At 50.9% G+C, this 26752-nt stretch overlaps 1 protein-coding gene across 1 annotated transcript; it reads left to right on the top strand.

Annotated features, from left to right (window-relative positions):
- Window positions 1-26752, top strand: ZC3H12D (zinc finger CCCH-type containing 12D). Its single transcript, XM_022558937.3, has 5 exons — window positions 1-386; window positions 14698-14837; window positions 19595-19829; window positions 22850-22956; window positions 24145-26752. The coding sequence occupies exons 1-5, from the start codon at window positions 82-84 to the stop codon at window positions 24843-24845; spliced, it is 1488 nt and encodes a 495-aa protein (XP_022414645.2). The 5' UTR covers window positions 1-81; the 3' UTR covers window positions 24846-26752.

The following is a 26752-nucleotide window of genomic DNA, read 5'->3' as shown; positions in this document are numbered from 1 at the left end:
TTTCTCTCTAGCTCATGCCGGTAGGGCTCTGCCAGGAGGAGGCCGGCGGCAGGACCCTCACGGGGGCCCAGCTGGCACAGCATGGAGCGCTCGAGAAAGATGGAGTTCTTCCAGAAGCTGGGCTACGGCCGGGAGGATGTGGTCAGGGTGCTGGGCAAGCTGGGCGAGGATGCCCTGGTCAACGACGTGCTGCAGGAGCTGATCCAGACGGGCAGCCGGCCCAGTGCCCACGAGGGCAGCGCCGCGCCCCTGCTCGTTCCCAGGGGCTCCTGTGGGAACCCCGACTCTGCCCAGCGCGGGCTGAGGGCGGACCCGGAAGAGGACAGAGGAGGCCCAGCCAGTTCCTTGCGACCCATAGTGATCGACGGCAGCAACGTGGCAATGAGGTAGCTTTCTTCGTCCCCTAACCGCGGGCGGGGAGAACTGCCCTTCTTCTCGGTGGGTCTGTCCGAGGAGCTTTGGAGCCCATGGATGGGGCTTGGAATCCCCATTCCATCCCTCAGTAGCTGTGTGGCCTTCAATAAGTCAGTTAACCCCTCTGAGCCTCACTTCCTCCACCTGTAACGTTGGTCTACAAGCTCCATAGAAGGTCATTGTAAGAACTGGAGCTGCACAGAAATGCCTAGGGCAGTGCTGGCACAAAGTAAGTGTTCAACAAACGGCAGCTTTTATCGTACTAACTCAGGAATAATCGGGGAAGAGCCTAGAGCTGGGCCTTGGTGAGCATGGCTCCCTGTCTGGTGTCTGTCCCTGACCAGCTGTGTGACTCTGGGAAAGCTGGGGTATCTCAAGGTTCCTCCTCTGTGACACAGGTCAAGAGAGAACTCTTCTACTCCCCTCAAGGTTATGAGAAGCAGATGGGAAAACGTGATACTTGAACCGTGCTGGAAGCCCTCTGCTGGGGGTTGTGAGCTGTGCTGGTGGCGGCCCTGGTGGTGGAGTGGCTCCCTAGCTGGGTGCGGGAGGTGTGCTTGTGGCCCCTGAGCTCTAGAGGCAGTGTTATACTGGTGTATTGGCATCTTGTGTGTTTCGGTGATGAGAGCTTCGCGCCCCAACTCATCTTTCCTGGAGAGGCCAAGTTCAGCTGAGAGAGAAGCTCTGCAGCCTCACCCACACTCCGCACTGGGCACGGAGGAGGCTTTGCCCAAACAAGCGCATTATTTTACTGTTTGGCTTAGCTGCAGCCCAGCAAAGGGCAGAGCCATAGGAAGTCGGTCACTCACAGCTACAAATAGACGCACGTCCGTTTCCAAAAGCTGAGCCACAGTGGATGGAGAAGAGCAGTGTTATCGGCGCTGAATGTGTCAACAGGGTATTCTTTGGCTGACAGACCGAGTGGTTTTCCGTGAAAATTTGGGCTCGCTTTTTTGTTTGTTTGTTTTTAAATTAAAAAAAAAAATTATTATTTGGTTGCGCCAGGTCTTAGTTGCAGCAGGTAGGCTCCTTAGTTGCGGCATGCATGTGGGATCTATAGTTCCCTGACCAGGGATCGAACCTGGCCCCCTTGCACTGGGGGTGTGTGTGTCTTAATCACTGCGCCATCAGGGAAGTCCCTGGGCTCACTTTGGATTGGGCGCTGCAGGACAGAAGTGTGGAAAGGTTAACTCAAGATGGCCCAGGCTTGGGGGTAGTTCCAATATGCCCTGCTTGGTGTGTAGGACAAGTTCATTCAAGCGTTCATTCAAGTTTTAGCCAGCCAAGTCTCCCTGGCCTTGATTATGTCAATAGGCAATGGAGCCCTGCCTTTTCCCTGGGGCCTAGGAGCTGGTCCTTCCGTCTGTAAGGCATTCTCACACATGCTCTGTGGAGGCACCAGATAGGTGAGACTCTGAAATCCTGCTTAATTCAAGATCTCTGGGGGAGTTAAAGGGATTTTAAAGAATCCAGTAGGTTCTGAGCATCCTAGGAAGAAAGTCTGCTGGGTTCTGAGAGGGGCCTGGCCTCTGCCTGGTCTGGATGAGGCATCTCTTCCTCTAGACATCAGTAGAAAGACATGGGTTACATGTAAAGATTTTTTCGATATGGACCATTTTTAAAGTCTTTATTGAATTTGTTACAATATTGCTTCCGTTTTGGTTTCTTGGCTGTGAGGCATGTGAGATCTTAGCTCCCCTACCAGGGATCAAACCCGCACCCCCTGCATTAGAAGGCAAAATCTTAACCACTGGACTGCCAAGGAAGTCCCTGGCTTGTATTTAAAGTAAGATGATATTGCTTAAATCGAAGACCTTTCCAGTCCTAAGATTATATGAGCTCTCCGATTCCAGATCAAAAGAGCAGAATGGCTGCAGGGTAAAACAACTACTTCAGGTGCTACAGGAAAGCATTCTGTCTTTGGGGACCAGACTTTTTTTTTTTTTTTTTTTACTATTTATTTATTTATTTGGCTGCACTAGGTCTTAGCTGCGGCACGCAGGATCTTCGTTGCCGTGTGTGTTCTGGCATGTGGGATCTTCTTAGTTGCGGCATGCCAACTCCCAGTTGTGGCATGTGGGATCTAGTTCCCCGACTAGGGATCAAAAGCAGGCGCCCTGCACTAGGAGCGCAGAGTCTTAGCCGCTGGACCACCAGGGAGGCCCTAGGGACCAGACGTTTTTTAGGAACGGCTACAATAGGGTGATGGTGGAGGGTTTTCTTTTGATGAAAGTCTCTGTTGCTGCTTGGAATTCACATTTAAATCACGTCCTCTATTTGCACATGACCTAGACGTGTTCTGGGTAAATCCATTTAGTCCCACTCCGCCCTCACCTCCTACGATTGTAATTAGTCTGTGGCTTACAAATGGAAACCATCTCTCAGGCTTATTATGAACATGTGTGTGTCAGAACATGAATTCTTTCAGACTTGTGCTGCCTAAAAACGACCTCAGATACCTAGAACACATGTATTTGTGTGTGTTCTCAGGGTGTGTACGTACATATATGCACATATACACAAACATCCCCTCCCCTGCCTCCCTGAATCCCCTTAGTTAGGAACAAAAAGAGAAATTTCACAGCTCCCTGATGGTGGGACTTAATTTGTTCAAAGGCACGTCTGGGAGAGAGTTGGGGTCTGATGTTCAGATCCACACCCGCTCCTTCTCCTACAATAACACCTCCCATGTCCTCCAACCAGAGTTTCAAGAGGACCCCTGACCTCAGGCTCTGCCAGATCCTCGTTTGTAAAGGATAGCTCCCAGTGTGGGGTGCATCTTTAGAGGGGCCAGATTATTGAAACCCAGCATGGTGTCTACTCGTTATCTGCTGACCTCAAAACTCATTTAACCTCAGAAACATGGTTTCTGAAAATTCTCCTTCGCTGAAGTTTTGTAGTATCACAGGCATTGCCATTCTCTGTTTTTGAAGATACTGCTGCTTCATGTGCTGTCTGGTCCTGGAAGGAGTGGGGAGGAGCCTAAAAGACAGGTTGGGATGCATGTCCTTTCTGCCCTGAGCAGGTGAGAAGCGTGTCTTCTGTTGGCAGCAGCATCCTATAGGGTGCCTGTTGCCGATTTGCTGACTGTGGCTTTGTCCCCTGGAGCCTGGGACTGTGTCTGCCTTTGCTCACAGAGAACAAGAGCCTGACTTTTCAGCCATGTTTTTTTTTCTCATTATCTTTGGGAAGTTGTGTTTCAGTGGCTCTTTAAAGACCAAAAAAATCTGTATTAGTTTCTATTGCTGCTGTATCAAAATTACCACACAAATGTAGTGACTTAAAACAGGACAAATGTATCGTCTCGTAGTTCTGGAGGTCAGAAGTCTGGCCTGGGTCTCCCTGGGTTGAAATCAAGGTGTCGGCAGAGCTGTGTTCCTTTCTGGAAGCTCTAGGGGATGATATGTTTTCTTGCCTTTTCCGGCTTCTGGAGGCCACCTACATTCCTTGGCTTATAGCCCCTTCCATCTTCAAAGCCAGCAGTGGCCTGAAATGATTTACAAAAAGTAGAATCTGTATACATATATTGGCTCCCTTGGGAGAAGATCCACAGCTTCCAATAGCTACTTAGAAGGTCTGTGATCCCCAAAATGTAAAGAAACACTGATGTAGAATGAGCAGTTCTAGATAATGTCATGCTTTACGGCAGGGCGCTAAGCCTCTCCATTAGCACAGAGAATGTGAGAGGGGGTCATCTGTCCTTGCCTCTGACCATCTGAGTTGAGAGAGGAAAAAGCACAGGAAGGGCCTAGAAGGGCTTGGCCAAGACCAACACTGGCTCCATCAGACCCTGGCCTCCAGCCTTGTGCTCTGACCATACCATCACTCTAGGAGTTTCCATGGGCTCCTCTCCCCAGAGCCTCAGAATGTGTAGCCCAAGTCTATTTGTAGTGGCTGAACCTAGTAGGCCTGGGGTGGCTGCTCTCTGGAGATCGGCAGTGAGGGTCACTGGCCAAGTGCTTTTTAAAATAAGTGGGAATGTATTTGTTCAGAGCATACATCTTGTTCAAGTCATTTCGAAAGGACCATACCACCCAATTCCAAAAACCTCCCATCTCCTCACTGTAACAACAAAAGGAGTCTATTTGGTTCTTACAAGCAGGAGCAATGGCTTCATTTATCATTTCCTAAGTGGTGGGTCAACTTCAATGTGAATTCTAAGTTGCAGTGGCAGGCATGTAAGATTGGGACCTGGGAAGCAGGCCTCATGCTTGTCCGTAGTTTTGCTGAAATCCTTGTATTTCACGTAGGAAGCTAGGGAGGTCAGGAGCAGGGGACAGAACATAGGGCTTAAGAGTCCGAAGATCTGAGTTGTGACCTCTAGCCTAGGGCTGCCCAATAGCGCAGCTCCCTGTGACGATGGAAAGTTCTTTACCCGCATATGGTGGTCCATATGGTGGCCGCTTGCTACATGGGGCTGCCAAGCACTGGAAATGTGGCTGGTGTGGCAGAGGAGCTGAATTTCCAATTTTATTTCTTTTGAATTAACTTGAAGTGTAAATAGCCACATGTGGTGAGTGTCTGCATAATGGACGGTACAGCTGTAGCTCCTCAGCTTACCTACTGTGTGACCTCCACATGCGTCACCTGACCTTTTTAAAAAAATTTTTTAAATGTAATTTAATTTTTTATACAGCAGGTTCTTATTAGTTATATGTTTTATACACATTAGTGTATACATGTCAATCCCAATCTCCCAGTTCATCCCAGTACCCCACCCCGCACTTTCCCCCTTGGTGTCCATACGTTTGTTCTCTGCATCTGTGTCTCTACTTCTGCCCTGCAAACCGGTTCATCTGAACCATTTTTCTAGGTTCCACATATATGCGTTACTATACAATATTTGTTTTTCTCTTCCTGACTTACTTCACTCTGTATGACAGTCTCTAGGTCCATCCACGTCTCTACAAATGACCCAATTTCGTTCCTTTTTATGGCTGAGTAATATTCCATTGTATACATGTACCACATCTTCTTTATCCATTCGTCTGTCGATGGGCATTTAGGTTGCTTCCGTGACCTGGCTATTGTAAATAGAGTCACCTGACTTTTTTGAGCCCTGTTTATACAGGTAAGAGGTTGGACTGAATAATAATAATCTTATGTACTTTCTCATCTCTAACATTCTAGGACTCAGGGTGATTACTTTATGCATGTGTGAAAGAAATAGATGCATTTTTCTCATAAAGGAATGTCTCTTCTTCTGCAGAGGTTCAGAGAGAGTAAGTAACTTGCCACAGGTCCCAGAGCAGTAAGTGCCAGGCTCTGGCTTCAGTGCTCTTTCCATTTCCCCAGCACTGTGTATCTTTGGGCTGCTAATTCCATGTATCTTTGGTCTCAGAGTGGGAGACCCTGACCCCATAAACTTTTATTCCGGGGCCAGAGCCTTCCTGTGCTGCCCAAAGTCCTCCCCAGGCACGATGAGCTCCAGACGTGCCCGCTGCAGACAGGACACGCCAGACCCCTTTCCCTCACCAGGGGCCAGGATGCCCCTCCTGCAGCTGCCAGCCTGTTGGGAACCCTCAGAAGGTCATGTGCATTGAATGGTGGCTCTGCTTGACCAGCAGCACAGAGACGGATTTTCAGTCCCTACACCTTCAGGGGTGTGTGCGTACGTGTATGTGCATGTGGGCATGTGCAGGAAGGAGGAAGCTGTGAGCCGAGCACTGGAGTCGCTGTACGCTTGGCCTTAAGAAAAATGTCCAGAGGTTTTAAAAAGGTGACTTTCGTTGAAAGCATGTGACCAGCTGCGCCGTGGTGTTTGGGAAGAATGTTGCTTCTCGCTGCCGACTCTTGCCAACATTTTCTTGCCTGGCAAACTCACAAATACCCACACGTACTGACAAGTACCAGTGGTGTATGTTCTGTAGGCAAATTTAGGAAAGGAGTGAGTTGAAGGCTTTCAGCCTGGGGAAAAAACACCTGATAATTTCACATCCTCTTACTGGCCTTGACAAGGGTTTCATTTGAGTGTTTCCTCATTTGGGGGTGTACAGGGTTTTTTGTTTGACTTGTTGTTTACCTTTTTAAACTCTTAAAAACCTTAACAGAATCTGGTGTATTCTGGAAAAACAAATCTTCAGTGATGAGAGAGCTGAGGTTGGCAATGGGAGGTTTTCATCAGGCCCCTCTCAGTGGGTGTAGGGGGCACACTCCTGGGCTGGGGGTCCAACCTGCCTCTCAGCCCCTGAATGGACTCCAACCAACGTTGGCCTTGGGTTCCCACCTAAGTCTGCACCCATTTCTCCTTTTATGAGATGAGGGAGCACCCTCTCTCAGAGGTCACCCCCTGTCTCCCTGCTGACCTGAGCTGGGGAAATCTCTTGGTGGAAGGGCTAGAAACTCCAGGTTCAGAGTGTTTGCAGTTTAACCCCAAGTAAGAAACAGAGTCAATCAGTGTTAGACCTTTACATCTCACACCCCAAAGGAATCTCCGCTTGTCTTTCCTTTCGTCCCACCCCCAAACCACCGCCTCGCTCTTCATAAGACCGTCTGCTGGTTTCTGCAGAGACTTCTTGGGCAACAGTTAATGATACAGGGGCGTTCACTTAGATTGTCAGTTACTGTAAATGGCTACGCGCTGATGGTGGCTGCCCAGGCACACTTGTCAGGCAGGATTTGCCTCAGGTACCTACCCACTTCCGTTACCACCTCCCTTTGTTCAAATCCTCTCACTCCTGTTTCCTTTTCCCGAGGCCTGGCGCTCAGCTCTCTGCCTGATAAACTGGTTCTCAGTGGCTTTTAATAAGCGCTAAGGTCCCTCCCCCAGCTCGAGCATTTTAACAGCTGGTAATTTTTTAAAGTTTTGATTGGAGAACAGTTGATTTACAGTGTTGTGGACAGGTGGTAATTTTTCCTCCGAAGGAGCTGCTGTCTGGGTCCCAGGAGCAGAGACTGGAGAGGGGCAGGAATAAATCGAGATGGGAAGGAAGAGTTTGCAGCCCAACAGATTAGGCTCTGAGATCAGCAAGCCAGCACATGGCTTTGCTTTAGTTTCCTCAAGGGTGAAATGGGGCCAATGTCACTTCCTCAAGGGCTTCTTGCAATGATTAAATTAGGCACACGTGCAAAGTGGTCAGATACACAGGACTCTGTTAAGAATGAGCTCCAAGAAGCTGGGGTGAGGTCTGCCTCATTCACTGCTCCCCAGGCCCCCAGCACAGCGCCCTGCTGACGGGGATGTTCACAGCTGCATGCTGAGCGAGCGGAGAAGCAGCCCAGGGGAAGGGGTGCCTCTGGCTAACGTACTTCCCATTTGTACGTGGGGTGTGGGCTTCCAGGGTGACCGCTGAACTTTATTACCTGACTGAGAGCTCTGCCGTCTCCTAGAAACAGAGCCCCACGTGGTGAGGAGGTGACCCCTGCTTGTGGCATCAACCCTGCCATTGCTCAGGGCTTTCTGTGGCCAGGACTAGGGCAGCCATGATGGGGTTTTGAGGTTGGTAAAAAAAGACATGGCAAGGACTGAACATAGATAATCTTCACATTTCTAGAGACCAGAAGGCTCATGAGGCTGGGGTAGAGTGTGTGCAAAACGGTGGACCTGAATGAAAAATCCTCCATTCCAGAGAGACCAACTTAGGGGTTCTCAGGGCCAGTCCCCAACCTCCTTGTGCCTGGAATTCAGGCTGGAAGAGAGGGTACCTCTGAGGGAGAGAGGGAAGATACTGGCCACACTGATGGGAAGATGTACACTCCCTCCATCTTCCACTGGTCTGGGGGGTACGTATCTGTCCTTTGGAGCCTCTTGGTTGGGGTCTGCCATCTTGGAGTCCTGTATCAGAGAGGCCGTGGGGCCAGTTTCTGCTGCATGAAGCTGGTGGTGGCCCCATTCCTCAGCTCTTCTCTTCCTGAATCTCTGCACCTCCAACTGCCTCCCCTCCACCTGCCTCTAGAGTCACTGGAACTCGTCACCCTGCTCCCCATTGCCCATTCACAGGGATGGGGTGCCTGATACCTCTGATGGGTGTGAGATTTATACCTCCCAACCCCTGTCCCAAGTCACACACCCATCAAAGGCATCAGGGATGGAAAGTTGGCTTTTGAACAGTTAAAGACAGATAGGTAGTCACAGAAAAGAGAGCAATCAAGAAACAAATTTTAGGGACTTCCCTGGTGGTCCAGTGGTTAAGACTCCACGCTCGCAATGCCGGGGGCCCGGGTTCTATCCCTGGTCGGGGAACTAAGATCCTGCAACCCGCATGCCACGTGGCACGCCAGAGAAACAAATTTTAAAAGAATTGTGGCAACGATATGTTTTCTTGAGAATGGACTGTGGGCACTTTGCTGCGGCCAAGAGATACATATGCTCGGGGGCGGGCTGGGAGTGTGGGTATCATCAGATGTTCACATCACTGCTGCAGTGTGCACAGAGCACAGACCTTATTTTCTATGATAGACGAAATCTCTTCGCCACCTTCTAGGTAGCGGGAAGGAGCAAACTTTACACTTGCCCGTCTGTGATAGCTCAGTGTCTTCTGTCTTCTGGAGGACTCAGGCTTCGTGTTTCCTCTCCCTTCCCCTGCCCCTCTCCCAAATGGCATCTGGAGGCTTTTGAGACCTGGTGTTGTCTGGCAGAGGGGTCTGGGACGGTCACCGGGCTCCTCTGCAGAGCAATGGGCTGGCCTGGCTTCCGGAATGGTCAACAGAGAGGGTCATCGGTCCCATTTGTCCTTTTGGGGAACCATGCTGGCTTAAAGTGCTGTCCATTCCCAGGCTGCGTGAAATCCTCCAGGCCCGGGGAAGCAAGGGATCCAGGGGTGTCGCTTCCGGTTCACCTATCCGCCACTTTCCTCCACGGCAGCTCTGTAGCCCTGTGGGAGGCTGCACCCACTGAAACCACGATTTCTCTGAGAGGCTTGCGATAGACCCAGGCTGTGCTGAGAGAAAAGCCTTCAGCCTCCTGTTCACATCCATCGCGGTGTCGCCAGCCCTCCCGTCCCCTCATGGCTCAGCGAGTGGGGCAGGCCTGGGGGGCAGGGTAAGGACACTGTGAGTGGCCCCTCATTCTCCCTCCGTCTCCTTGTTTTGCAACTTCTGCTGGGGCCGAAGGGACTAGCTTTCCATTTCCTCTTCCTTTTTACCACAGAAGGCCCCATTGATTTTTAAAAAAAATAAATTTATTTGTTTGTTTTTGTTTTTGTCTGTGTTGTGTCTTCGTTGCTGCACGTGGGCTCTCTCTAGTTGCAGCGAGTGGGGGCTGCTCTTTGTTGCGGTGCGCGGGCTTCTCATTGCGGTGGCTTCTCTTGTTGCGGAGCACGGGCAGTAGGCGCGCGGGCTTCAGTAGTTGTGGCACGTGGGCTTCAGTAGTTGTGGCTTGTGGGCTCTAGAGCGCAGGCTCAGTAGCTGTGGTACATGGTAGTTGCTCTGCGGCATGTGGGATCTTCCTGAGCCAGGGATCGAACCTGTGTCACCTGCATTGGCAGGTGGATTCTTTTATTTTTTGTGGTTTTTTTTTTACTATTACCATTTTTATTAGACACTCTTCTAAAAAAAATCCTAGTCTAACTAAAAATACTGAATTAGAAATAAGGGGTATTAACTGTAGGAAAAGAAGATATAAAAGTAGTATTATTGCTGATAATTAAAACAATGTATTACTTGAGAACAAAAACCACAAACCATTGGAGAGGAAATGCCCCAGAAATAGACCCTTGACTACAAAAGAAAGTAATATAAGATGAAGAAAGGGCCACCAGTCAATGGGAAAGAAATTGGGTTATTCAATCAATTGTGTACAGAATCCAACTATCTACTTTGAAAGAGAAAAATTGCTTAGAGCTGCATATTACATTCTACCACAAAACAAATTCTAAAATACTAAAAAGATAAATATGAAAAACAGTCATAAAACTAAAGAAAACAAAGTTGATTATTTATCATATCCTTGAATCAGTAATAATGTTCTAAACTCAGTTAAAAAAAAAAGAAACTGCAAAGAAAAAGATTGGTACACTTAAATATGTAAAAATCTGAAACTTCTGCATATCAAGAATTGTAAAATTACATGTCCAACAAAACTAGAAAAAACATTGGCAATAATATGACAAAAGCTTAATATTGTTAATAGGTAAGTGTTTTTACAAGTAAAAGAAAAAACAGACATCCCCAAAGATATGCAATAGAAAAATAAGCAAAGAACATGAATAGAAAATTCACAGAGAAAAAACAATAGCTAATGAACATATATTTTTTAACGTTCAATCTCATCAGTAATCAAAAAATGCAAATTAAAGCAAGATTTCATTATTTGCCAATAAAATTACCAAACTGTTGAAATGACGCAGTACTCTAATACACAACTGGTGGGAATGTGAATTGGGACAGTCTCTCCGTAAGATAATTTAGCAATATGTATCAACACCCTTAATAAAAGTACTCAGGTTCTTTGACCTAGTAATTCTAATTTGAGGGAATCTATCCTCACGACATAATTTTGAAATACAAGTAGAGTTTTATGCACAAAGATGTTAACTATGTCATTATTTATGATGGCAAAAGACTGGGAATAACGTAAATGTTCAGTAATAATGGATTAAGTAGATAATGTAATTCTACATGATGAAATTACATTTACTACAAACTCTTTTTTTTAAACATCTTTATTGGAGTACAATTGCTTTACAATGGTGTGTTAGGTTCTGCTTTATAACAAAGTGAATCAGCTATACATATACATATATCCCCATATCTCCTCCCTTTTGCGTCTCCCTCCCACCCTCCCTATCCCACCCCTCTAGGGGGACACAAAGCACCAAGAAGATCTCCCTGTGCTATGCGGCTGCTTCCCACTAGCTATCTGTTTTACATTTGGTAGTGTATATATGTCCATGCCACTCTCTCGCTTCGTCCCAGCTTACCATTCCCCCTCCCCGAGTCCTCAAGTGCATTCTCTACAACTGCGCCTTTATTCCTGTCCTGGCAGGCGGATTCTTAACCACTGTGCCACCAGGGAAGTCCCCCTGTTGATATTTTCTCCTTACTGTTTGCATAAGCCTCACAGCTCAGCGACAACGGCCAAAGGGCTATTTTCTCTAAGCTGGAAGACCCTACAGATCTAGGGGGGTGAGGCCTGGTTCCTGATACGTCACTGGAGCTACAGGAATCTAGAGTTCTCTTGAATCTCCACAAAGCCCAACTTCTAACACCATTGATTAGCATTTCTTTTTTTTTTTTTAAAGAATTAATGACTTCTTACCATATGGTGTCATATACTAAGACTTCATGATGTTTTCTTTTTTAAAAAAATTTTATTTATTTATTTATGGCTGTGTTGGTCTTCGTTTCTGTGCGAGGGCTTTCTCTAGTTGTGGCAAGCGGGGGCCACTCTTCATCGCCGTGCACGGGCCTCTCCCTGTCGCAGCCTCTCTTGTTGCGGAGCACAGGCTCCAGACGCACAGGCTCAGTAGTTGTGGCTCGTGGGCCCAGTTGCTCCGCGGCATGTGGAATTCTCCCAGACCAGGGCTCGAACCCATGTCCCCTGCATTGGCAGGCAGAGTCTCAACCACTGTGCCACCAGGGAAGCCCCTGATTAGCATTTCTAAGACTCCCTTTTTTACTTTATAAACCTGGACCTATCCTAATCCTCTCTGAGAAAGTAGTGGAAGAAGCCACGCACAAGAGAAAGCACAAATGTGAAGATCTGATGTGTTGGCCTTGCCTGGACGTGGAGAGGATGCGAGGGCCATGGGGACCCTTGGCTCTCTAAGCACCCAGCCCTGCCCCTCCCACCTCCCCTTCGCCTGCTCCACGGGTTGCAGCCGCACTGTCCTCTTTTAAGTCCCTAGACACGCAAGCCTTTCCTGCACCAGGGTCCTTCCAGCCAACCCTTCCCTGTGCCTGGGCTGCTTCTCTTCTGGCTGCTCATAAGACCTGTTTCTTCTCAGTCATTCATTTCTTCAGCATGTTTTTATTGAGCCCTTACCAATTATGAGGCACCACCATGCTAGGTGCTGGGAACGACGGGTAGCAACAGGAACCTATGCTCTAGAAAGGGGGAGGCCCAATTCATCCCGTGGGGGAGTGTGCATGTCCAACTGTGATAAGTGCCAGGAAGGACAAGGATGGTGCTGTGAGTACTCCTAACAGGGGAATCTGACGGAATTTAGAGGTGAGGGGATGCTTTTCCTGAGGAAGTGACGATAAAGCCGAAGGAGGAATGGGCTGGGCTGAGAGGAGTGGAAATAGTTGGTGCAAAGGCCCTGTGATGGGAGTGAAGGGAGATGCATGGTCAGGACAAAGGGCTGAGGGAGTGCCGGTGGCTGGGTGGAAGTTGTGAGCAGGGGGTGAGCTAGTCTTGAGGCCAGACCACGGCCGAGTCCCACTGAGTCTGCATTCTCAGTATCTCAAATCTATGTACCTGTCTCCCTCTCCAGCAAAATGCTGCTGACCTCCACTCATGAAGTCTGAGGGGTGTTTTCAGGCTTCACTGACCCCTCAGAGCAGCATTTGGCTGCCTTCCTCCTGAGGCTTCCACGGTGCAGCCTCTTCTGCTTTACCCCCTTCTCTTACTTTTTTTTTTTCTTGCGGTACACGGGCCTCTCACTGTTGTGGCCTCTCCCATTGCGGAGCACAGGTTCCGGACGCGCAACCTCAGCGGCCATGACTCACGGGCCCAGATGCTCCGCGACATGTGGGATCCTCCCGGACCGGGGCGCGAACCCGCGTCCCCTGCATCGGCAGGCGGACTCTCAACCACTGCGCCACCAGGGAAGCCCCCCCGCTTTTTTTCTGAGAGATGCCTTTGTTTCTTTCGTTGGTTGTCCTGCTCTACCTGCAATCAGCTGCTCGGTTCCAGGGCTCCTTCAGGTCCAGCCCCTGGATGCTCACTCTCTGTCCAGGCAATTCTCTCCACGCGGTGGCTCCAACTGGTGTTTAAACAGATGACTCACATGTTTTATCACCCAGACCTCTCTTCTGAACCCTAGCTGTTTATTTAATATTTCCACTTAGAGGTCACCAAGGCTCCTCCCAACTCGCCATGTGTCCACGACCAAACTCAGGATCGTTTTCTCTAAATCCTGTCTTCCTCCCAAACAGAGTCTGTCTCAGGGAGCCCTCCATCCCCTTATACAAGTCAGAAGTCTCCTCAGTGCCTTTTTCCCTATCACCCCTGTACCCAGTCAATCACCACATTCTGGAGATACTACCTTCTAACTATCCCTCAGGTTCACCTACTCTTCACCACCACCAGCTGGGTCCAGGTCACCATCAGGTTTTGCTTTGATGACTACAACTGCTTCTTAACTGGTGTCCCCCCTACTCTGGATCCTTCCAACTTACTGTCCTCTGTGCTGCCAGGTTGAACTCTTTGAAACATACATCAGATCACATCTCATCACATCACATATACCCCCTGGTCTTAAAATCCTAAAATCTTTCTACAGCTTCTCATGGTTCTTAGGAGTAGACAGATCTTCTAGCTCCTAAGACCCTGCCTGGTCTTTTTCTTTTTTTCTTTTTTAATTTATTCTATTTATGTATTTGGCTGCTCTGGCTCTTAGTTGTGGCACATGAGATCTTCGTTGCAATATGCGGGATCTCTAGTTGCAGCATGTGGGATCCAGTTCCCTGACTAGGGATCGAACCTGGGCCCCCTGCATTGGGAGCACGGAGTCTTAGCCACTGGACCACCAGGGACGTCCCCCTGCCTGGTCTTGAGCCTCCAGCCACACTACCCTCTCCTTCCTGCCTCCACTGATGGGTGATTACAGTGGAATTCGTGGGGCACACTGGCACCCTAACTTGGACTTGGGAAGACCAATATCACATTGACAACCCTCTCTCTTTTTTTTTTTTTTTTTTTTTGCGGTACGCGGGCCTCTCACTGTTGTGGCCTCTCCCGTTGCGGAGCGCAGGCTCTGGACGCGCAGGCTCAGCGGCCATGGCTCACGGGCCCAGCCGCTCCGCGGCATGTGGGATCTTCCCGGACCGGGGCATGAACCCGTGTCCCCTGCATCGGCAGGCGGACTCTCAACCACTGCGCCACCAGGGAAGCCCTGACAACCCTCTCTTGATCCATATTAGCTTCAGTTAATAAGAGGATCTTGTCTATTAATCCTTGGAATGCACTCCCCTTGGAGCCGGAGACCCTCTACATATTATCACAAACTAATTGGTTCCAATTAAGGGATATATTTTGTGCAAAGAATGACCTATTTTTAAAATGCAGATTTGCCTGATTCCCTTTGATTATGAGACTATGATCCAGGCTATTCCCAGGAAAAGTCACTCTTGAGGAACCCTTCCTGTTTCTCTGCAGATGTCTTTGTTTTCTCATTGTAGTCATGGAAATAAAGAAGCCTTCTCTTGCCGGGGAATCCAGCTGGCTGTGGACTGGTTCAGGGACAGAGGACACACCTACATCAAAGTTTTTGTCCCCTCCTGGAGGAAAGAACCACCAAGATCTGATACCCCGATTAGAGGTATGCTGGAGCAGGTACATTCTCAAGAGGGACTATACACCTTTCCTCCACAGTACTCCTGAAAATCACAGTCAGTTATCTGCTTACCGCTTGTTTGATGATGTCTGTCTTCCTCACTGGACTATAAGCTCCATGAAAGCACTGACCATGAGTGTGCCCTGCCGGAGCCCTGTCACCTAGCGTAACAGCTGGCATATAGCAGGCGCCCAATAAATAGTTGTTGATAGATAAATGAACAAAGTATTTACTCTTTTAGTGTGAAAGATTAAGTTCCAAAAATAATAGAATCTTATAACTTTTAACACTCTGCAGAAAGATTGGGTCTGCATCCCACCCCTAGTAGAATACAGGAACTGAAAGAGGCATCCGTTTGGTCCAGTGATATTTATTAACTGAATATCTAGTTCAATCTCTTCATTTAAAAAAAAAACAACAAAGGAAAACGAGACCCAGGGAATTCTTTATTTTTAATTCTTATATCAGCTAGGAATATTTTCAGCTACAAATAATAGAACAGGTGGTTTAAATAAACAGGGTTTTTTGTTTGTTTGACTTTCTTATAAGAAGTCACATGCTGAGCCACTGCTGGTATCATGTCAGCCAAGTCCGCAATGTTGGGGCCGACCTCTTCGTGATCCTGGCAGGTTTCATTGACTTCTTCTTCCAGCCTTTTAACCAAAAGTTGCTGGTTTTGTTTTCAGTTCTGTCAGTGGTTACCAGTTGCTTCTTCTTCTCTTTCGGATTCTGTTTTTTAAGTAAAACGCTATTCTTGTTTTACAGATACGGTATCTTCTTGACTATTTCTATACTAATACAGACTTTAAAAAAGTTCTCTGAAGCTCCATGAATCATATTTATTTTTTCTGGGGTCAGTTCTGTTTGTTCATCTCTCTCTTTCTCTCTCTTTGTGCTGTTAAGTCTTCTTCTCAAAAGTCTGGTGATCCTTTGCTTGTCAGTGTTTACTTGTGAAAAAAGAACCAGATTGGTTAAATACGTACCTGTGCAGTTGCCATGGGCTTCCTCTCCTGGTATTTGGATCTTTCCCTAAAAGGTAGGACTGACCATTGAATGTGCTGAGCAGGAGAGCTCACTTCAGCACACCCTGCGCAGAGCAGGCAGGCAGCTGGACGCCTCTGCCCACCACACATTCCAGTGCCACGAGGATGATGGTTTTACTTTAGGAGGTCAAAGGCCACATGGGAACCTCCTCCTTCCTAGTTATATCTTCACTTTCCATACAGTGATAGGGACCAGAAAGGGTGGATGCAGCTGCCCCATGGTAGCCTTTCAGTTAATAATCCGACTTCTGCTGACTCGCCACTCCTGCTGGAGAGCGCTGGGACTTTGCAGGGAAGGGGCTCTACCTCCTCTTCAGCCTCCATGCACATCTGGGCTGTGGTTCCCTTTGTACTGTAGGATCAATATGATCCTACCTGCTTTCTTTCTTTCTTTCTTTCTTTTTTTTTTTGCCGCGTGGCATGTGGGATCTTAGTTCACTGACCAGGGATCAAACCCAAACCCCCTGCATTGGAAGCATGGAGTCTTAACCACTGGACTGCCAGGGAAGTCTCTGATCCTACCTGCTTTCTGTCTTCCTAAAATTTGTCAAAATCCTGGGTTTGCTGCTGTCCCCAAGCCCATTTTTAATGTGCTTATGGATTCCCTACCCCTTCTGTACTGCTTCCCTTCTCTTTCAATGGGATTATGAGAAGGAGGGGGGATGAACACTTGTGTTCATCATGGACCAGTTGTCCCAGATTATTCTTTATGGTCTGAACATGGAGAATGGTGGCTTTCAACAGCTGTGCAATGTTGTGCAATATATATTGTGCGATACATAATGGATAAAGAGTAGGGAATTCACTCTGGGGTAGGGAAGAATTTTTAAACAAGCCACAACAAATGCAGAGAGACAGCGGAAAGAGTCATAAATTTGCCTACATTACAATAAAAGCTTCCGTTCATTAGCGAATACCACAAAAACAAGAAAACGAAAAGACAAGCCTCAACCTGGGAGAGGCCATATATCACATATCCCTGATGAAGGATTCCTGTTGGAATCTATAGGGAACTTATCCAAATTAATAAGACCAAGACAAAGGACAAATATATAGAAAAATGTGCTAAGGCACGAATAGGCCTTTGACAGAAGAGAAAACACAAATGGTCAATAAACATATGAAGAGATGCTCAGTTGTATTAGTGACCAGAGAAATGCAAAATAAAACCACAGCAAGAGGCCACGTTACACCCACCAGACTGGGAAAAATTAAAAAACCCTGCAAATGCCAAGTGCTGGCGAGGTTGCCTTAGACGCTGTGTTGGGTAGTAACTTGATATAACTACTTTGGAAAACAATGCAGCGTTACCTTGTAAAGTGCCTTTCCCTACAACTCAGCAATATCACTCCTTAAGACAGACCCTAGATGTACCCTTGTCCTTCTGTACCAGGAGACTTCTGTGCAAAACTGACAGTCATGACATGGCCAAACCTCATGCACACAATGTTCAATGAGGAAAGAAGTCACCCAAGAGTATGTGCAAGGTGATTCCATTTGTATAAAGTCTGGAGGCTCATAATCACATTGGAAATTGTCCTTTTGAAGGGTACATATATATGCATTTAAAAAAATAAAAGCAAGGGAATTATAAACACAAAGTTCTCAAAATTGGGTTATCTTAAAGGGAGTGGAGGGAGATGCAAACTTCGAGGGGCAATGGGGACTTCAAAGCACGGGCCATGTTCTATTTCTCAAAGGGAGTACCGCACACATGGCATTTAACTAATGAATTGTGGTTTTAAATTGAAGTATAATTGACTTACAGTATTGTATTAATTTCGGATGTACAACGTAGTGATTCTGTTGCAGGAAAAATGGGACACAAGAGGATAGTCATGTCTGAGGTCTTGAGTGAGTCCTTGGGACAGACGACCAAGTGAGGGTCCTTGGCTTTGGGCAGGAAAGAATTCTAGAGTGAACCATAGTAAAGTGAAAGCAGGTTTATTTAGAGAGCTACACACTCCATAGACAGAGTGTGGGCCATCTCAGAGGGTGAGAGCCGGCCCTGCGATATGGAGTGGTTAGTTTTTATGGGCGCGGCTAACGAGTGGGAGGAATATTCTAACTGTCTTGGAGAAGGGGCAGGGGTTTCTAGGAATTGGGGCACCCCTACTTTTTGGCCTTTTATGGCTAGCCTTGAAACTGTCATGGTGCCTGTCATAGTGTCATTTAGTCAATGCATTACAATAAGGGTATAATGAGGCTCAAGGTCTAGGGAAGTCTAATGTTCTGCCATGTTGCGCCTAGTAGGTTCTAACCAGTTTTTGTCGCATCCCGTTCTTCTTAATGGATGTGTCATTCTTTCAATAGTTGTGTCCTTCCGCCTTCCCTCCTGTCTCAATTCGATATTTTTATACATTACAAAATGATCAGGGCTTCCCTGGTGGTGCAGTGGTTGAGAGTCCGCCTGCCGATGCAGGGGACGCGGGTTCGTGCCCCGGTCCGGGAGGATCCCACGTGCCGCGGAGCAGCTGGGTCGGTGAGTCATGGCCGCTGAGCCTGCGCGTCCGGAGCCTGTGCTCCGCAACGGGAGAGGCCACAACAGTGAGAGGCCCGCGTACCGCAAAAAAAAAAAAAAAAAAAAGATCACCACACACACGGCTTTGAAAAAAAATTATTCTTTGTACCATACATGCATTATGCACTTTTGAAAAGTCTGGGAACCATGTCATATAGGAAAGGACTGAGACATGGGGGACGAGGACGAATATGCTAATAATCTTCCACATGCGGAGTAACTGTTTCGTGTGGAAGGGATTTCTTTTGTCTCCGAAGGCAAAACTAAGATCAAAGAGTAGGCCGTCCAGAGATGCAGATTTTAGCTCCTGCTAAGAGACCTTGTAACGTCTGCAGCTCCCGGGACACACTCCCTCCTCCCTGGCTTCTTGGGGTCTCTCCCCACATGCGCTGGTCCAGTCGTCCCACAGATGCTGTGAGGCAGGTGCAGGAGTCATCTTCCTCATCTTATAAGTGCAAAACCTGATGTTCAGAGAGGGGTGAAAAACCCGAGAGCTGGCGCTAAGAGCGGAAGGTAGGCTGCAGATTCCTAATCCCGGCCTCTCTGCGTGACATTCTTGTGTCCCTCAGAGCTGTCAGTTGTGGGCTGCTCCGTCCTGAAGGTGTCCCAGCAGACTCCTGTGTCATGGGAGGGGGGGCAGTGGTTCTCCGCTAAGGGCCCCGGCAGCACTCTTCCAGGTGGATGCAGGGCTCCTGGTAATTCCTAAGTGCCGGGATTCTAGTTAAAATAGGGATGTCTTTCTCCAGAAGAAGGCCTCTGTGTCTACCGTGGGAGGGGCACGGGGCAGGTAACCATCACAACGACAAGAGCTGTGGCTTCACTCTTCCTTCCAAAGTGCGTCTCCCTGGCTGGGCACCATCCTTAGGGCTCCCGTCATGACGCAGGCAGGACAGAAGCCAAGAGCCCACTTGACCTCAGGCTGCTGGCAAATTCCTCTCGAGACCTCCCTGCTCTTCGCCTGCTAGGCTGGGCCATAGGGGAGAGGGGGAGGGGGGAGAGGGGGGAGGGGTCTAGGGGAAGGGGGAGTAGGAGGAGGGAGGCGGGGACGGGCGGGAGGGGCGAGCTGATCAGAGAGGAGCCCTGAGCTGCCGGAGCTGCTCCGGAGTTTAGGACGGCTCTGGGGGTGGAGAGTCCCTCGGAGAAAGCGCTTCATGCGGTCCCCGCCCTGCGGCCCCCAGAGCAGCACGTGCTGGAGGAGCTGGAGAGGCAGGCGGTGCTGGTGTACACGCCGTCCCGCAAGGTGAGCGGCAAGCGCGTGGTCTGCTACGACGACCGCTACATCGTGAAGGTGGCCTACGAGCAGGACGGGGTCATCGTCTCCAACGACAACTACCGCGACCTGCAGAGCGAGAACCCCGAGTGGAAGTGGTTCATCGAGCAGAGGCTGCTCATGTTCTCCTTCGTCAACGACCGGTGCGTGTGGCCCGTGGGGTCCCGGGGCGGGTAGGGGGCGGGGCGGTGACGGGGCCCCCCGCGGGGCTTAGTCACGGGCTCAGAGCCCCCCTGCCCCGGGCCGCCCGCGCCCCTTCCCCGCCGCACATCTCTCTGTTGGCCCTCTCTGCCTCCTCTCTTTCGTGACCAGATTTCCCCCACGGGCCTGTCTTGTCCCAACTGTCCTGTGACCTTTCTGTTCCCACGCCCACATCCAGCTGAGCCAGCGCCCAGTTGCCTGACGCATGGCCTTGGGGGGACCTTTCTTTTGTTTTTATTTTTGAAGAATTTAACATTTCAAATAAGAGCACTGGAACTGTCATCATGGGGTGAATCTGAACTTTGTTGCACTCCCTTTCACTTCTTTTATGCTTCTGTCTGTTTTTTTTCAAAGTTTTGAATTACGGATGGGAGTGGGCACCATCACCTTTTCTTTGGGGCTGTAAAGATCTTGGAACTGTCTCTGTCTTAATACGTCTTGGTTGACACTTTCAAGAGAATCTGGTTGGTTCATCTGTCCCCTAGGGTGTTTCTCCTGGGTCAGCTCCCCCCTGGACCAACCAGCTACAGCGAAAGGAGGACGAAGTCAGGGTCACAAAACACAGACCAGTTAGCAGGTGCTGGGTGACCAGTTAGCAGGTGCTGGGTGAGTCCCTAGACGGGGCTGAGGTGGGCAGGGTGTGATGGCTGGTCCACTGCAGGTGTCCTGGGGCATGCTGAAGAGCCTGGCAAGGTGGGCGTGGTCACAGGGTGGGACAAGATGGGAGGGCACAGCAGGCTGGGACGTCACTCCCATTCCGATTTCTGTTCCAGGCATGGTAGCTCGGTCCTCATTCTGGGCTCTCTCACTGGCTTGTAGGAATGTGGTTTGGGACAAGCTCCCCGACTCCGTGAGGGCAGGGACTGTATGTGTCTTATGTGCCACAGCTCCAGCCAGCCTGGAGCATCATAGGCACCCAGTGACTAGTTGTAGATTACTGAGTGAGTGAGTATAAATGGCTGCAGCCCTTGGGTAGGGAAGATGGGGAGACAGAGGCCACGTGGCTGCTTTATCAGGCCACCTGCACACGGCAGACCAGCCCCTGACCTGGAGCCTGCGGGGCTGTGTGTGTGGTGGGAAGGGCTAGGGCTGCGGGGCTGTGTGTGTGGTGGGAAGGGCTAGGGCTGCGGGGCTGTGTGTGTGGTGGGAAGGGCTAGGGCTTTGGAAGCAGCCGATGAGGTTTCAAACTGAGGTTCTGCCACTTACTGGTTGTGTGTGGTGAGGAAAGCTCTTAACCTCACTGGGCTGAATGTTCTTCACCTTGAATAATCTGCCCTTGGATCAGTCACACTTACCTCTGAGATGGTCGTGAGGACCAGAGAGGACTGTATGTACCCCTAGTGGTAGCGGTTATTCTCAGGCCAGGCCAGGACATGTGCCTCCAGGGCGTACTGCTGCCCCCACTACCCCTTGGCCCACAGCCAAGGAGGCAGAGGTACCCTCCTAAGCCCCAGGGCGGATGGTCACAGCAGCTACTCCGCAGTATCCCCCATGGTCATTTCCACATTCAGGAGGCTGGAGGCTCCCTCTCTCTGGCTCAGGCCCGGAGGAATCTGGCAAGGCTGGCACCATCGGATCCCGAAAATCCTCACTGAGTTCTGATGGATCATGGCCGCCTCTGACCTGGTGACAGCCTGGGGTCCAGGCCAAGTCCTCTTGACACACTGGCCTCTGCTCAGGGCCTGCCCGAAGGTCCCCCGACTGCCAGAGGGCAGAGCCTGACGCCTGCCTGTGGGCAAGGACGCTCGTCCCGTGCCCAGGGCACGTCCATAGGGCCCTCCTGGCCCAGCTCCCGGCTGTGAGGCCCGGGAAAGAGCAGGAGGTGACGGCTTTGGGAACTTTTAATAAGTACACTGGGTGGCTCCCTGGATTCTTGGTCAGGGCCCAACTCTGAGAAGCCGGCTGTGTAGCTGGGATCTGAGCCACGGAGGCTACCCGGGACCAGGGATCACCCAGCTCGGGGCCGGCCTGGGGGATGTGGTCTGCACGGTGGGACCCCAGCGTGACCCTTGACATTAAGGGGGAAACCAGCCCGTAAATACAAGCCCCCGATCAGAATGCACTCCCTCTCTAGTGGAACCTTTGTATGACCTGGAAGTGCCTCCTGGGAACGAAAGTATTCATATGAAAAGTGGATTGTGCTGAACGAGGGAGTTTCCCTTCTGAGGAAAGTTGTTTTCCCTTTTGAGCTGCGGGCATCGAGGATGCATTCCCTTCCTCCTCAGACCAAAGCCAGGGAAGGGAAGGGGCAGGCGGGGGGCAGGGTGGTGTCAGAGAGTGACAAAGTGACCCCCGCCCATGGTTTGCAGAGGAGGGTGGAGCCTGCGCTGAGCCCTGGGGCTGTGTGTGCCGCAGCACCTGTGTGCAGGCTGCACCCGGATCCGCTTCTTCTCTGACCCACCAGCTGGCGTTTTGAACTCTGTTAATTTTCATCCCCAACCTGAGAGGCCCAGACCTGTGGGGCAACACAGGAGAAATGGAGCTCCCAGGACCAGAGAGTCCCCCGGGCCCCCCGGAGGTCTCCAGCCTTCTGTTGAGGACATTGGAATGCAGCTTAGAGTCGCTTTCAGACTAGGCCCCAGGGGAGACCTAGTGCAATTATGCTTCAACTTTAGTGGATAAAAATGATCTGGGAAGTTGTTAAAATGCAGATTCCTGAACAACTTGAGGTTCTGATTAAGCAGGTCTGGTGTGAAGCCCGGAGCCTGCATGTTTCCAGGAGTTGCTAAGTGATTCTGGCATTGCTGACTCAGCAGGAGAAAAACTTGGACAAGGCCCAGGGGCTGCTGTCCTGGGATCTGTCAGTGCTGTGCTCTGTGCGGGTCAGTGTGGAGCTGTGCTGCTCTAACACGCTGTGACAACCCCTGGGTGGGAGGAAGAGTCCTGGACGGCAAGAGACCTGGTGCTGCCCGCGGCGGGTCTCTGTGGGCCTCGCAGTCACTCCCCTGTGCTTGTCTTCCAGGTTCATGCCTCCTGATGATCCCCTGGGCCGTCGGGGACCCACCCTGAGCAACTTCCTGAGCAGGAAGCCAAAGCCCCCAGAGCCGTCCTGGCAACACTGCCCCTATGGTGGGTAGCGCCCCACGCCTCGTGGGCCCTGTTCAGGTCAGAAGCTCTGGCTGGGTGGTCCGCAGCCTGGGTTCTAGCCCGGCTTCTGCCCTTAATCAGCTGTGTGACCCCGGGGGAGGTAACTTACCCTCTCTGGATGGCAGTTTCCTGACAGGGTTATTGTAACGGTGAACTGCCATCCTGGACCCCTGTTGCATGCGGTTTGTGAGGGCTGGATGCAGGGGTCACACACAGAGCAAAGTCATATCCAGGGAGCAGGGATGCTGTGTGCACCCCACACTCTCCTTTCTCAGTCCCTCCCCTGGCACCTTGTGCCCACATCCTGCCCCACAGTCTTACCTAAACCCCTACCTACCCTTAGGGACTCTGGTTGGTGCTATCCATTAAGAATTAAGGATTCTATCCCAGAGCCCTCCAGGGACGCTAGCTTTCTAGCCAGCTCTTTCACTAGCTTGCTTTGGGCAAGTTATTTAATGTCCCCAGGCCTCGTTTTTTGTGCCTATAGAAGTTTAAGATGCCGTAAGTGACACTCAGAGTCATTTCTTGTTAGAATTAAGGTGATCACACACACACACACACACACACACACACACACACACGTTGAGGTGGCCCATCCTGTTCCCTTCCACTCTCAGAAGGGCCCTGGTTTGGATGATAAATTATTTGATCACCTCTGTTAAAACAGTCTGTAAGGGGAGGGCAATGATTAGCACAAGGGATGTGGACAGTAGGGTAAACTGAGTCAGCACTGGAGGCAGAATCCTATGTCATGAGCGCCCACTCCCAACCCCCCGCCACTAGGTTGGCTGGATCCACAGTGTCTCTGGGGAAGTGGAGGCTGAATGAAGGTCATTGGATCCAGAGATTTGGTCTCAGTCCCTGGTCATGGGAACTTCCAGACAACAGTCCCCCTGCGCTGGGCGGGTAACACTGGGGTACCGTGTCCAGTGGGAAATAACCACGAGGAGTAGGGTGCTGCACCCTCATTCGTCCTGTCTGCGCCCCAGGGCACTTCTCCCCACCTCGTCCCGCCCTAAACCTGACAAGTCTGCAGCAGGCCCCGGGGCCTTCCCGGAGGAATCTCCAACGAGAAAGTCCGCGCAGGGCGGGCACTGCCCGGACCACACCGGGCCTCCCCACCCAAGGTCTCTCACCAGGAGCCCTCTCCCCCTGCCCCGCCCCTTCCAGGCAAGAAATGCACCTACGGCATCAAGTGCAAGTTCTACCACCCGGAGAGGCCGCACCACGCGCAGCTGGCTGTGGCCGATGAGCTCCGCGCGCAAACGCTGGCCTGGCGGGGCGCGGGCGGCGAGGAGGCGCAGCGGGGGAGCGCGCGGGCGGCCGACGTGGCGACTCTCGGAGGCGTTTTCTCGCGGCTCGTCCTCAGCGACGACCCGGGGCCCCTCTGCCCGCCCCCTCGGGGCCCCGGCAGCGGCCGCGCGCCCAGGCCGCCCTGTCCCGACAGGGTGGCGCCCGGGCCCGCGCCGTCCCCGCCAGTGCCGCCCGGCCTCCAGAGCCCCCGGAGCCCACCGGGCCTACGGGGCGGATACCGCCCCGGCGCCCCGCAGAGTGACCGGCGCCCCCCGCGCCGGCAGCCCGCCGACCCGTGGGCCCTTCCTCCAGGGGCCGGCTGGCTCCTGGGCCGCTCGGCCTGGGCGGGGTCGCGCTGGGATGAAGACGCCCTCGGGGGGGCTTCAGGGTCCGTGCCCCAGGCTGCCGCCCCCGAGGTGGACTCGCGTGCCAGGGCACGCACCGTGCTCTGCAGCACCTTCCCGCCCCACCAGGTGGACAGCGTCATGGCCCTGTTCCCCGAGCTCTCCGACATCGCCAGGCTCATCCTCCTTATCCAGAGGTTCCAGAGGTCCGGTGCGCCCGTGGGGAAGCCCTGAGGAGCTCATCGAGGCCACCACATGTGCTGTCCCAGTCTTGCCTTGCGACCCCACCGGGCTGGTGGCCGTGGTCAGCCGGCATCTGGGCTGGCCCACCCTGTGGAGCCCCCTTTCCTTTAAAGATGGTCCGTTCCCTGGAGGAGGCCAGCTTCCTCACCCTCTGCGGTGCCCACGGTGGCACTTGGTGACCTTCCCTGACCACACAGGGGCTGCTGCTGGAGGTCCGTGTTCTGCAGAATAAGGTTGCCTTCCATAGAGGGAGTGGTTTCTCGTGCCTGAAGACTGTAAAGGCCCACTAGGGCTCCAAGGGTTTGTCCAGAACACTCCAGGGCTGTTTTGGTCCAGCTGCAACTGGGAGCCACAAGTGGGTCCCAAGATCAATTTAGTGGGTGACACCCGAAATAGAGTGGAAGAGAGACACACCCCACATAATCAGGCTAAGTGGGAAACTCTCCTTTGTTAGCTATGGGTGTGCCTGTATGCCCTTGGCAGCCATGGCCAAAAGGTGGAAAACTGGTAAATGGCCTTGAATTTCATCACATCAAATCACGTTTGAAATAGGTAGTCAGTTGGCTGGTGCAGATGTTGGCATCAGGAGGTTTTCACATGAGCTGTTTCTAACCTCTTGAGGGGAACCCAGTTCTAGCCTCCACGTGTGGGCTCCACTTGTCACTCTGAGATTACGTGGCTGTGCTGGTCTGTGGGGGTGTGGCAGGGGCATCTGGCCGGGGCCCTCACACCCTTCACACACGCACACCACACACGCAGGCACACGGCACACACGCCCCTTGACTCAGGGCTAAGCGTCCCTGTTTTTCAGCCGTCCATCACGGCAGTTTCCAGCCCAGGCCCTATACTGGCCAAGCCTTCTGAGCTACCCCTCACAGCTGAGCCCAAGCCCTGTGAGTCAGGACTTTTGCTCAGAAACCTCTGGGGGGTTGGTCAGAGCTGGGGTGAGCCTCAGTCATGGAGGTTTCTCGCCACCTTCAACCATGGCTGTTTCTCCTAGCTAACTACTGCTTTGAATTTTGGGGGGAAGGGGCCCACTCATTTGCAAAGGACAAGAGATGAGACAGTGCTGCCAGGACGCGGGCCCTGAGTCCTCAGGGGCCCTGGCATCTCTGGGTGGCGTCCACCCATTCACTCAGGGTTATGAGTCCAGCTCACAGATCTTGGCTGGTTTGTTCATGAGGAGAGTGTGAGGTACCTCCCAGTGGAAAACCAGCTCCCAACCCAGGCAAGCCTCCTGCAGACTGGCACGTGCTCCCTATGGGCATGGCTGGCACAGCCTGGCGCACCCCCCGGAGAATCTGCTCCTGCCCCCTTCAGTGGGGTAAATGTTTCCTTTGGAGATACAGAGACCTTGTGTCCCCTGTGAGCCCTTTCATCTTTTTAAACCAGATTCTTAGTGCGGCTTAGGTCAGATCTCTTCCTCACCTCTTTTTTTCCCAAAGACGACACCCACAATTGTATCTTAATATTTTGGGACTGCAGTCCTGAAGAAGACCCACTCTTTCTAGGCAAATTGGATTCCCCTCATGGTGGTGTGGTTTTTTTTTTTCTTTTGACAAGACAAGCTTTATGTTAGAGCTGCTTTTGTCTCTTGGGTCTGTGTCCTGACTTGGAATCGTTGCATTGCTGATTTACAGTTAGAAATGTTTAAACTGCTTCCTTTGAGGACAAGTTTGAGTTTTAGTAAGCTGTAAAGCTATTTTATTTGGTGCACTGTGATTAAGGCACAAAAACAAGTGAAGAAACAGCACATTTCAATGTAATCCCCTTTGGAATTCTTTCCAAAGTCTTGGTATGTCTTTGTGACACAAAACATGAATGGGATGGGGGTGAATGAAATGTTCCTAGTTGCATAACTATTACTGTGCTCCAAAAATAAATCAGTTTTACCCACA

Source organism: Delphinapterus leucas, chromosome 12, assembly GCF_059928025.1.
Source record: "Delphinapterus leucas isolate spDelLeu-1000000601 "Yukka" chromosome 12, BTC_Dleu_Yukka2, whole genome shotgun sequence".
Taxonomy (NCBI): Eukaryota; Metazoa; Chordata; class Mammalia; order Artiodactyla; family Monodontidae; genus Delphinapterus; species Delphinapterus leucas.
The sequence above is the reverse complement of the archived record's forward strand: the minus strand, read 5'-3'. Positions and strand labels throughout refer to the sequence as shown.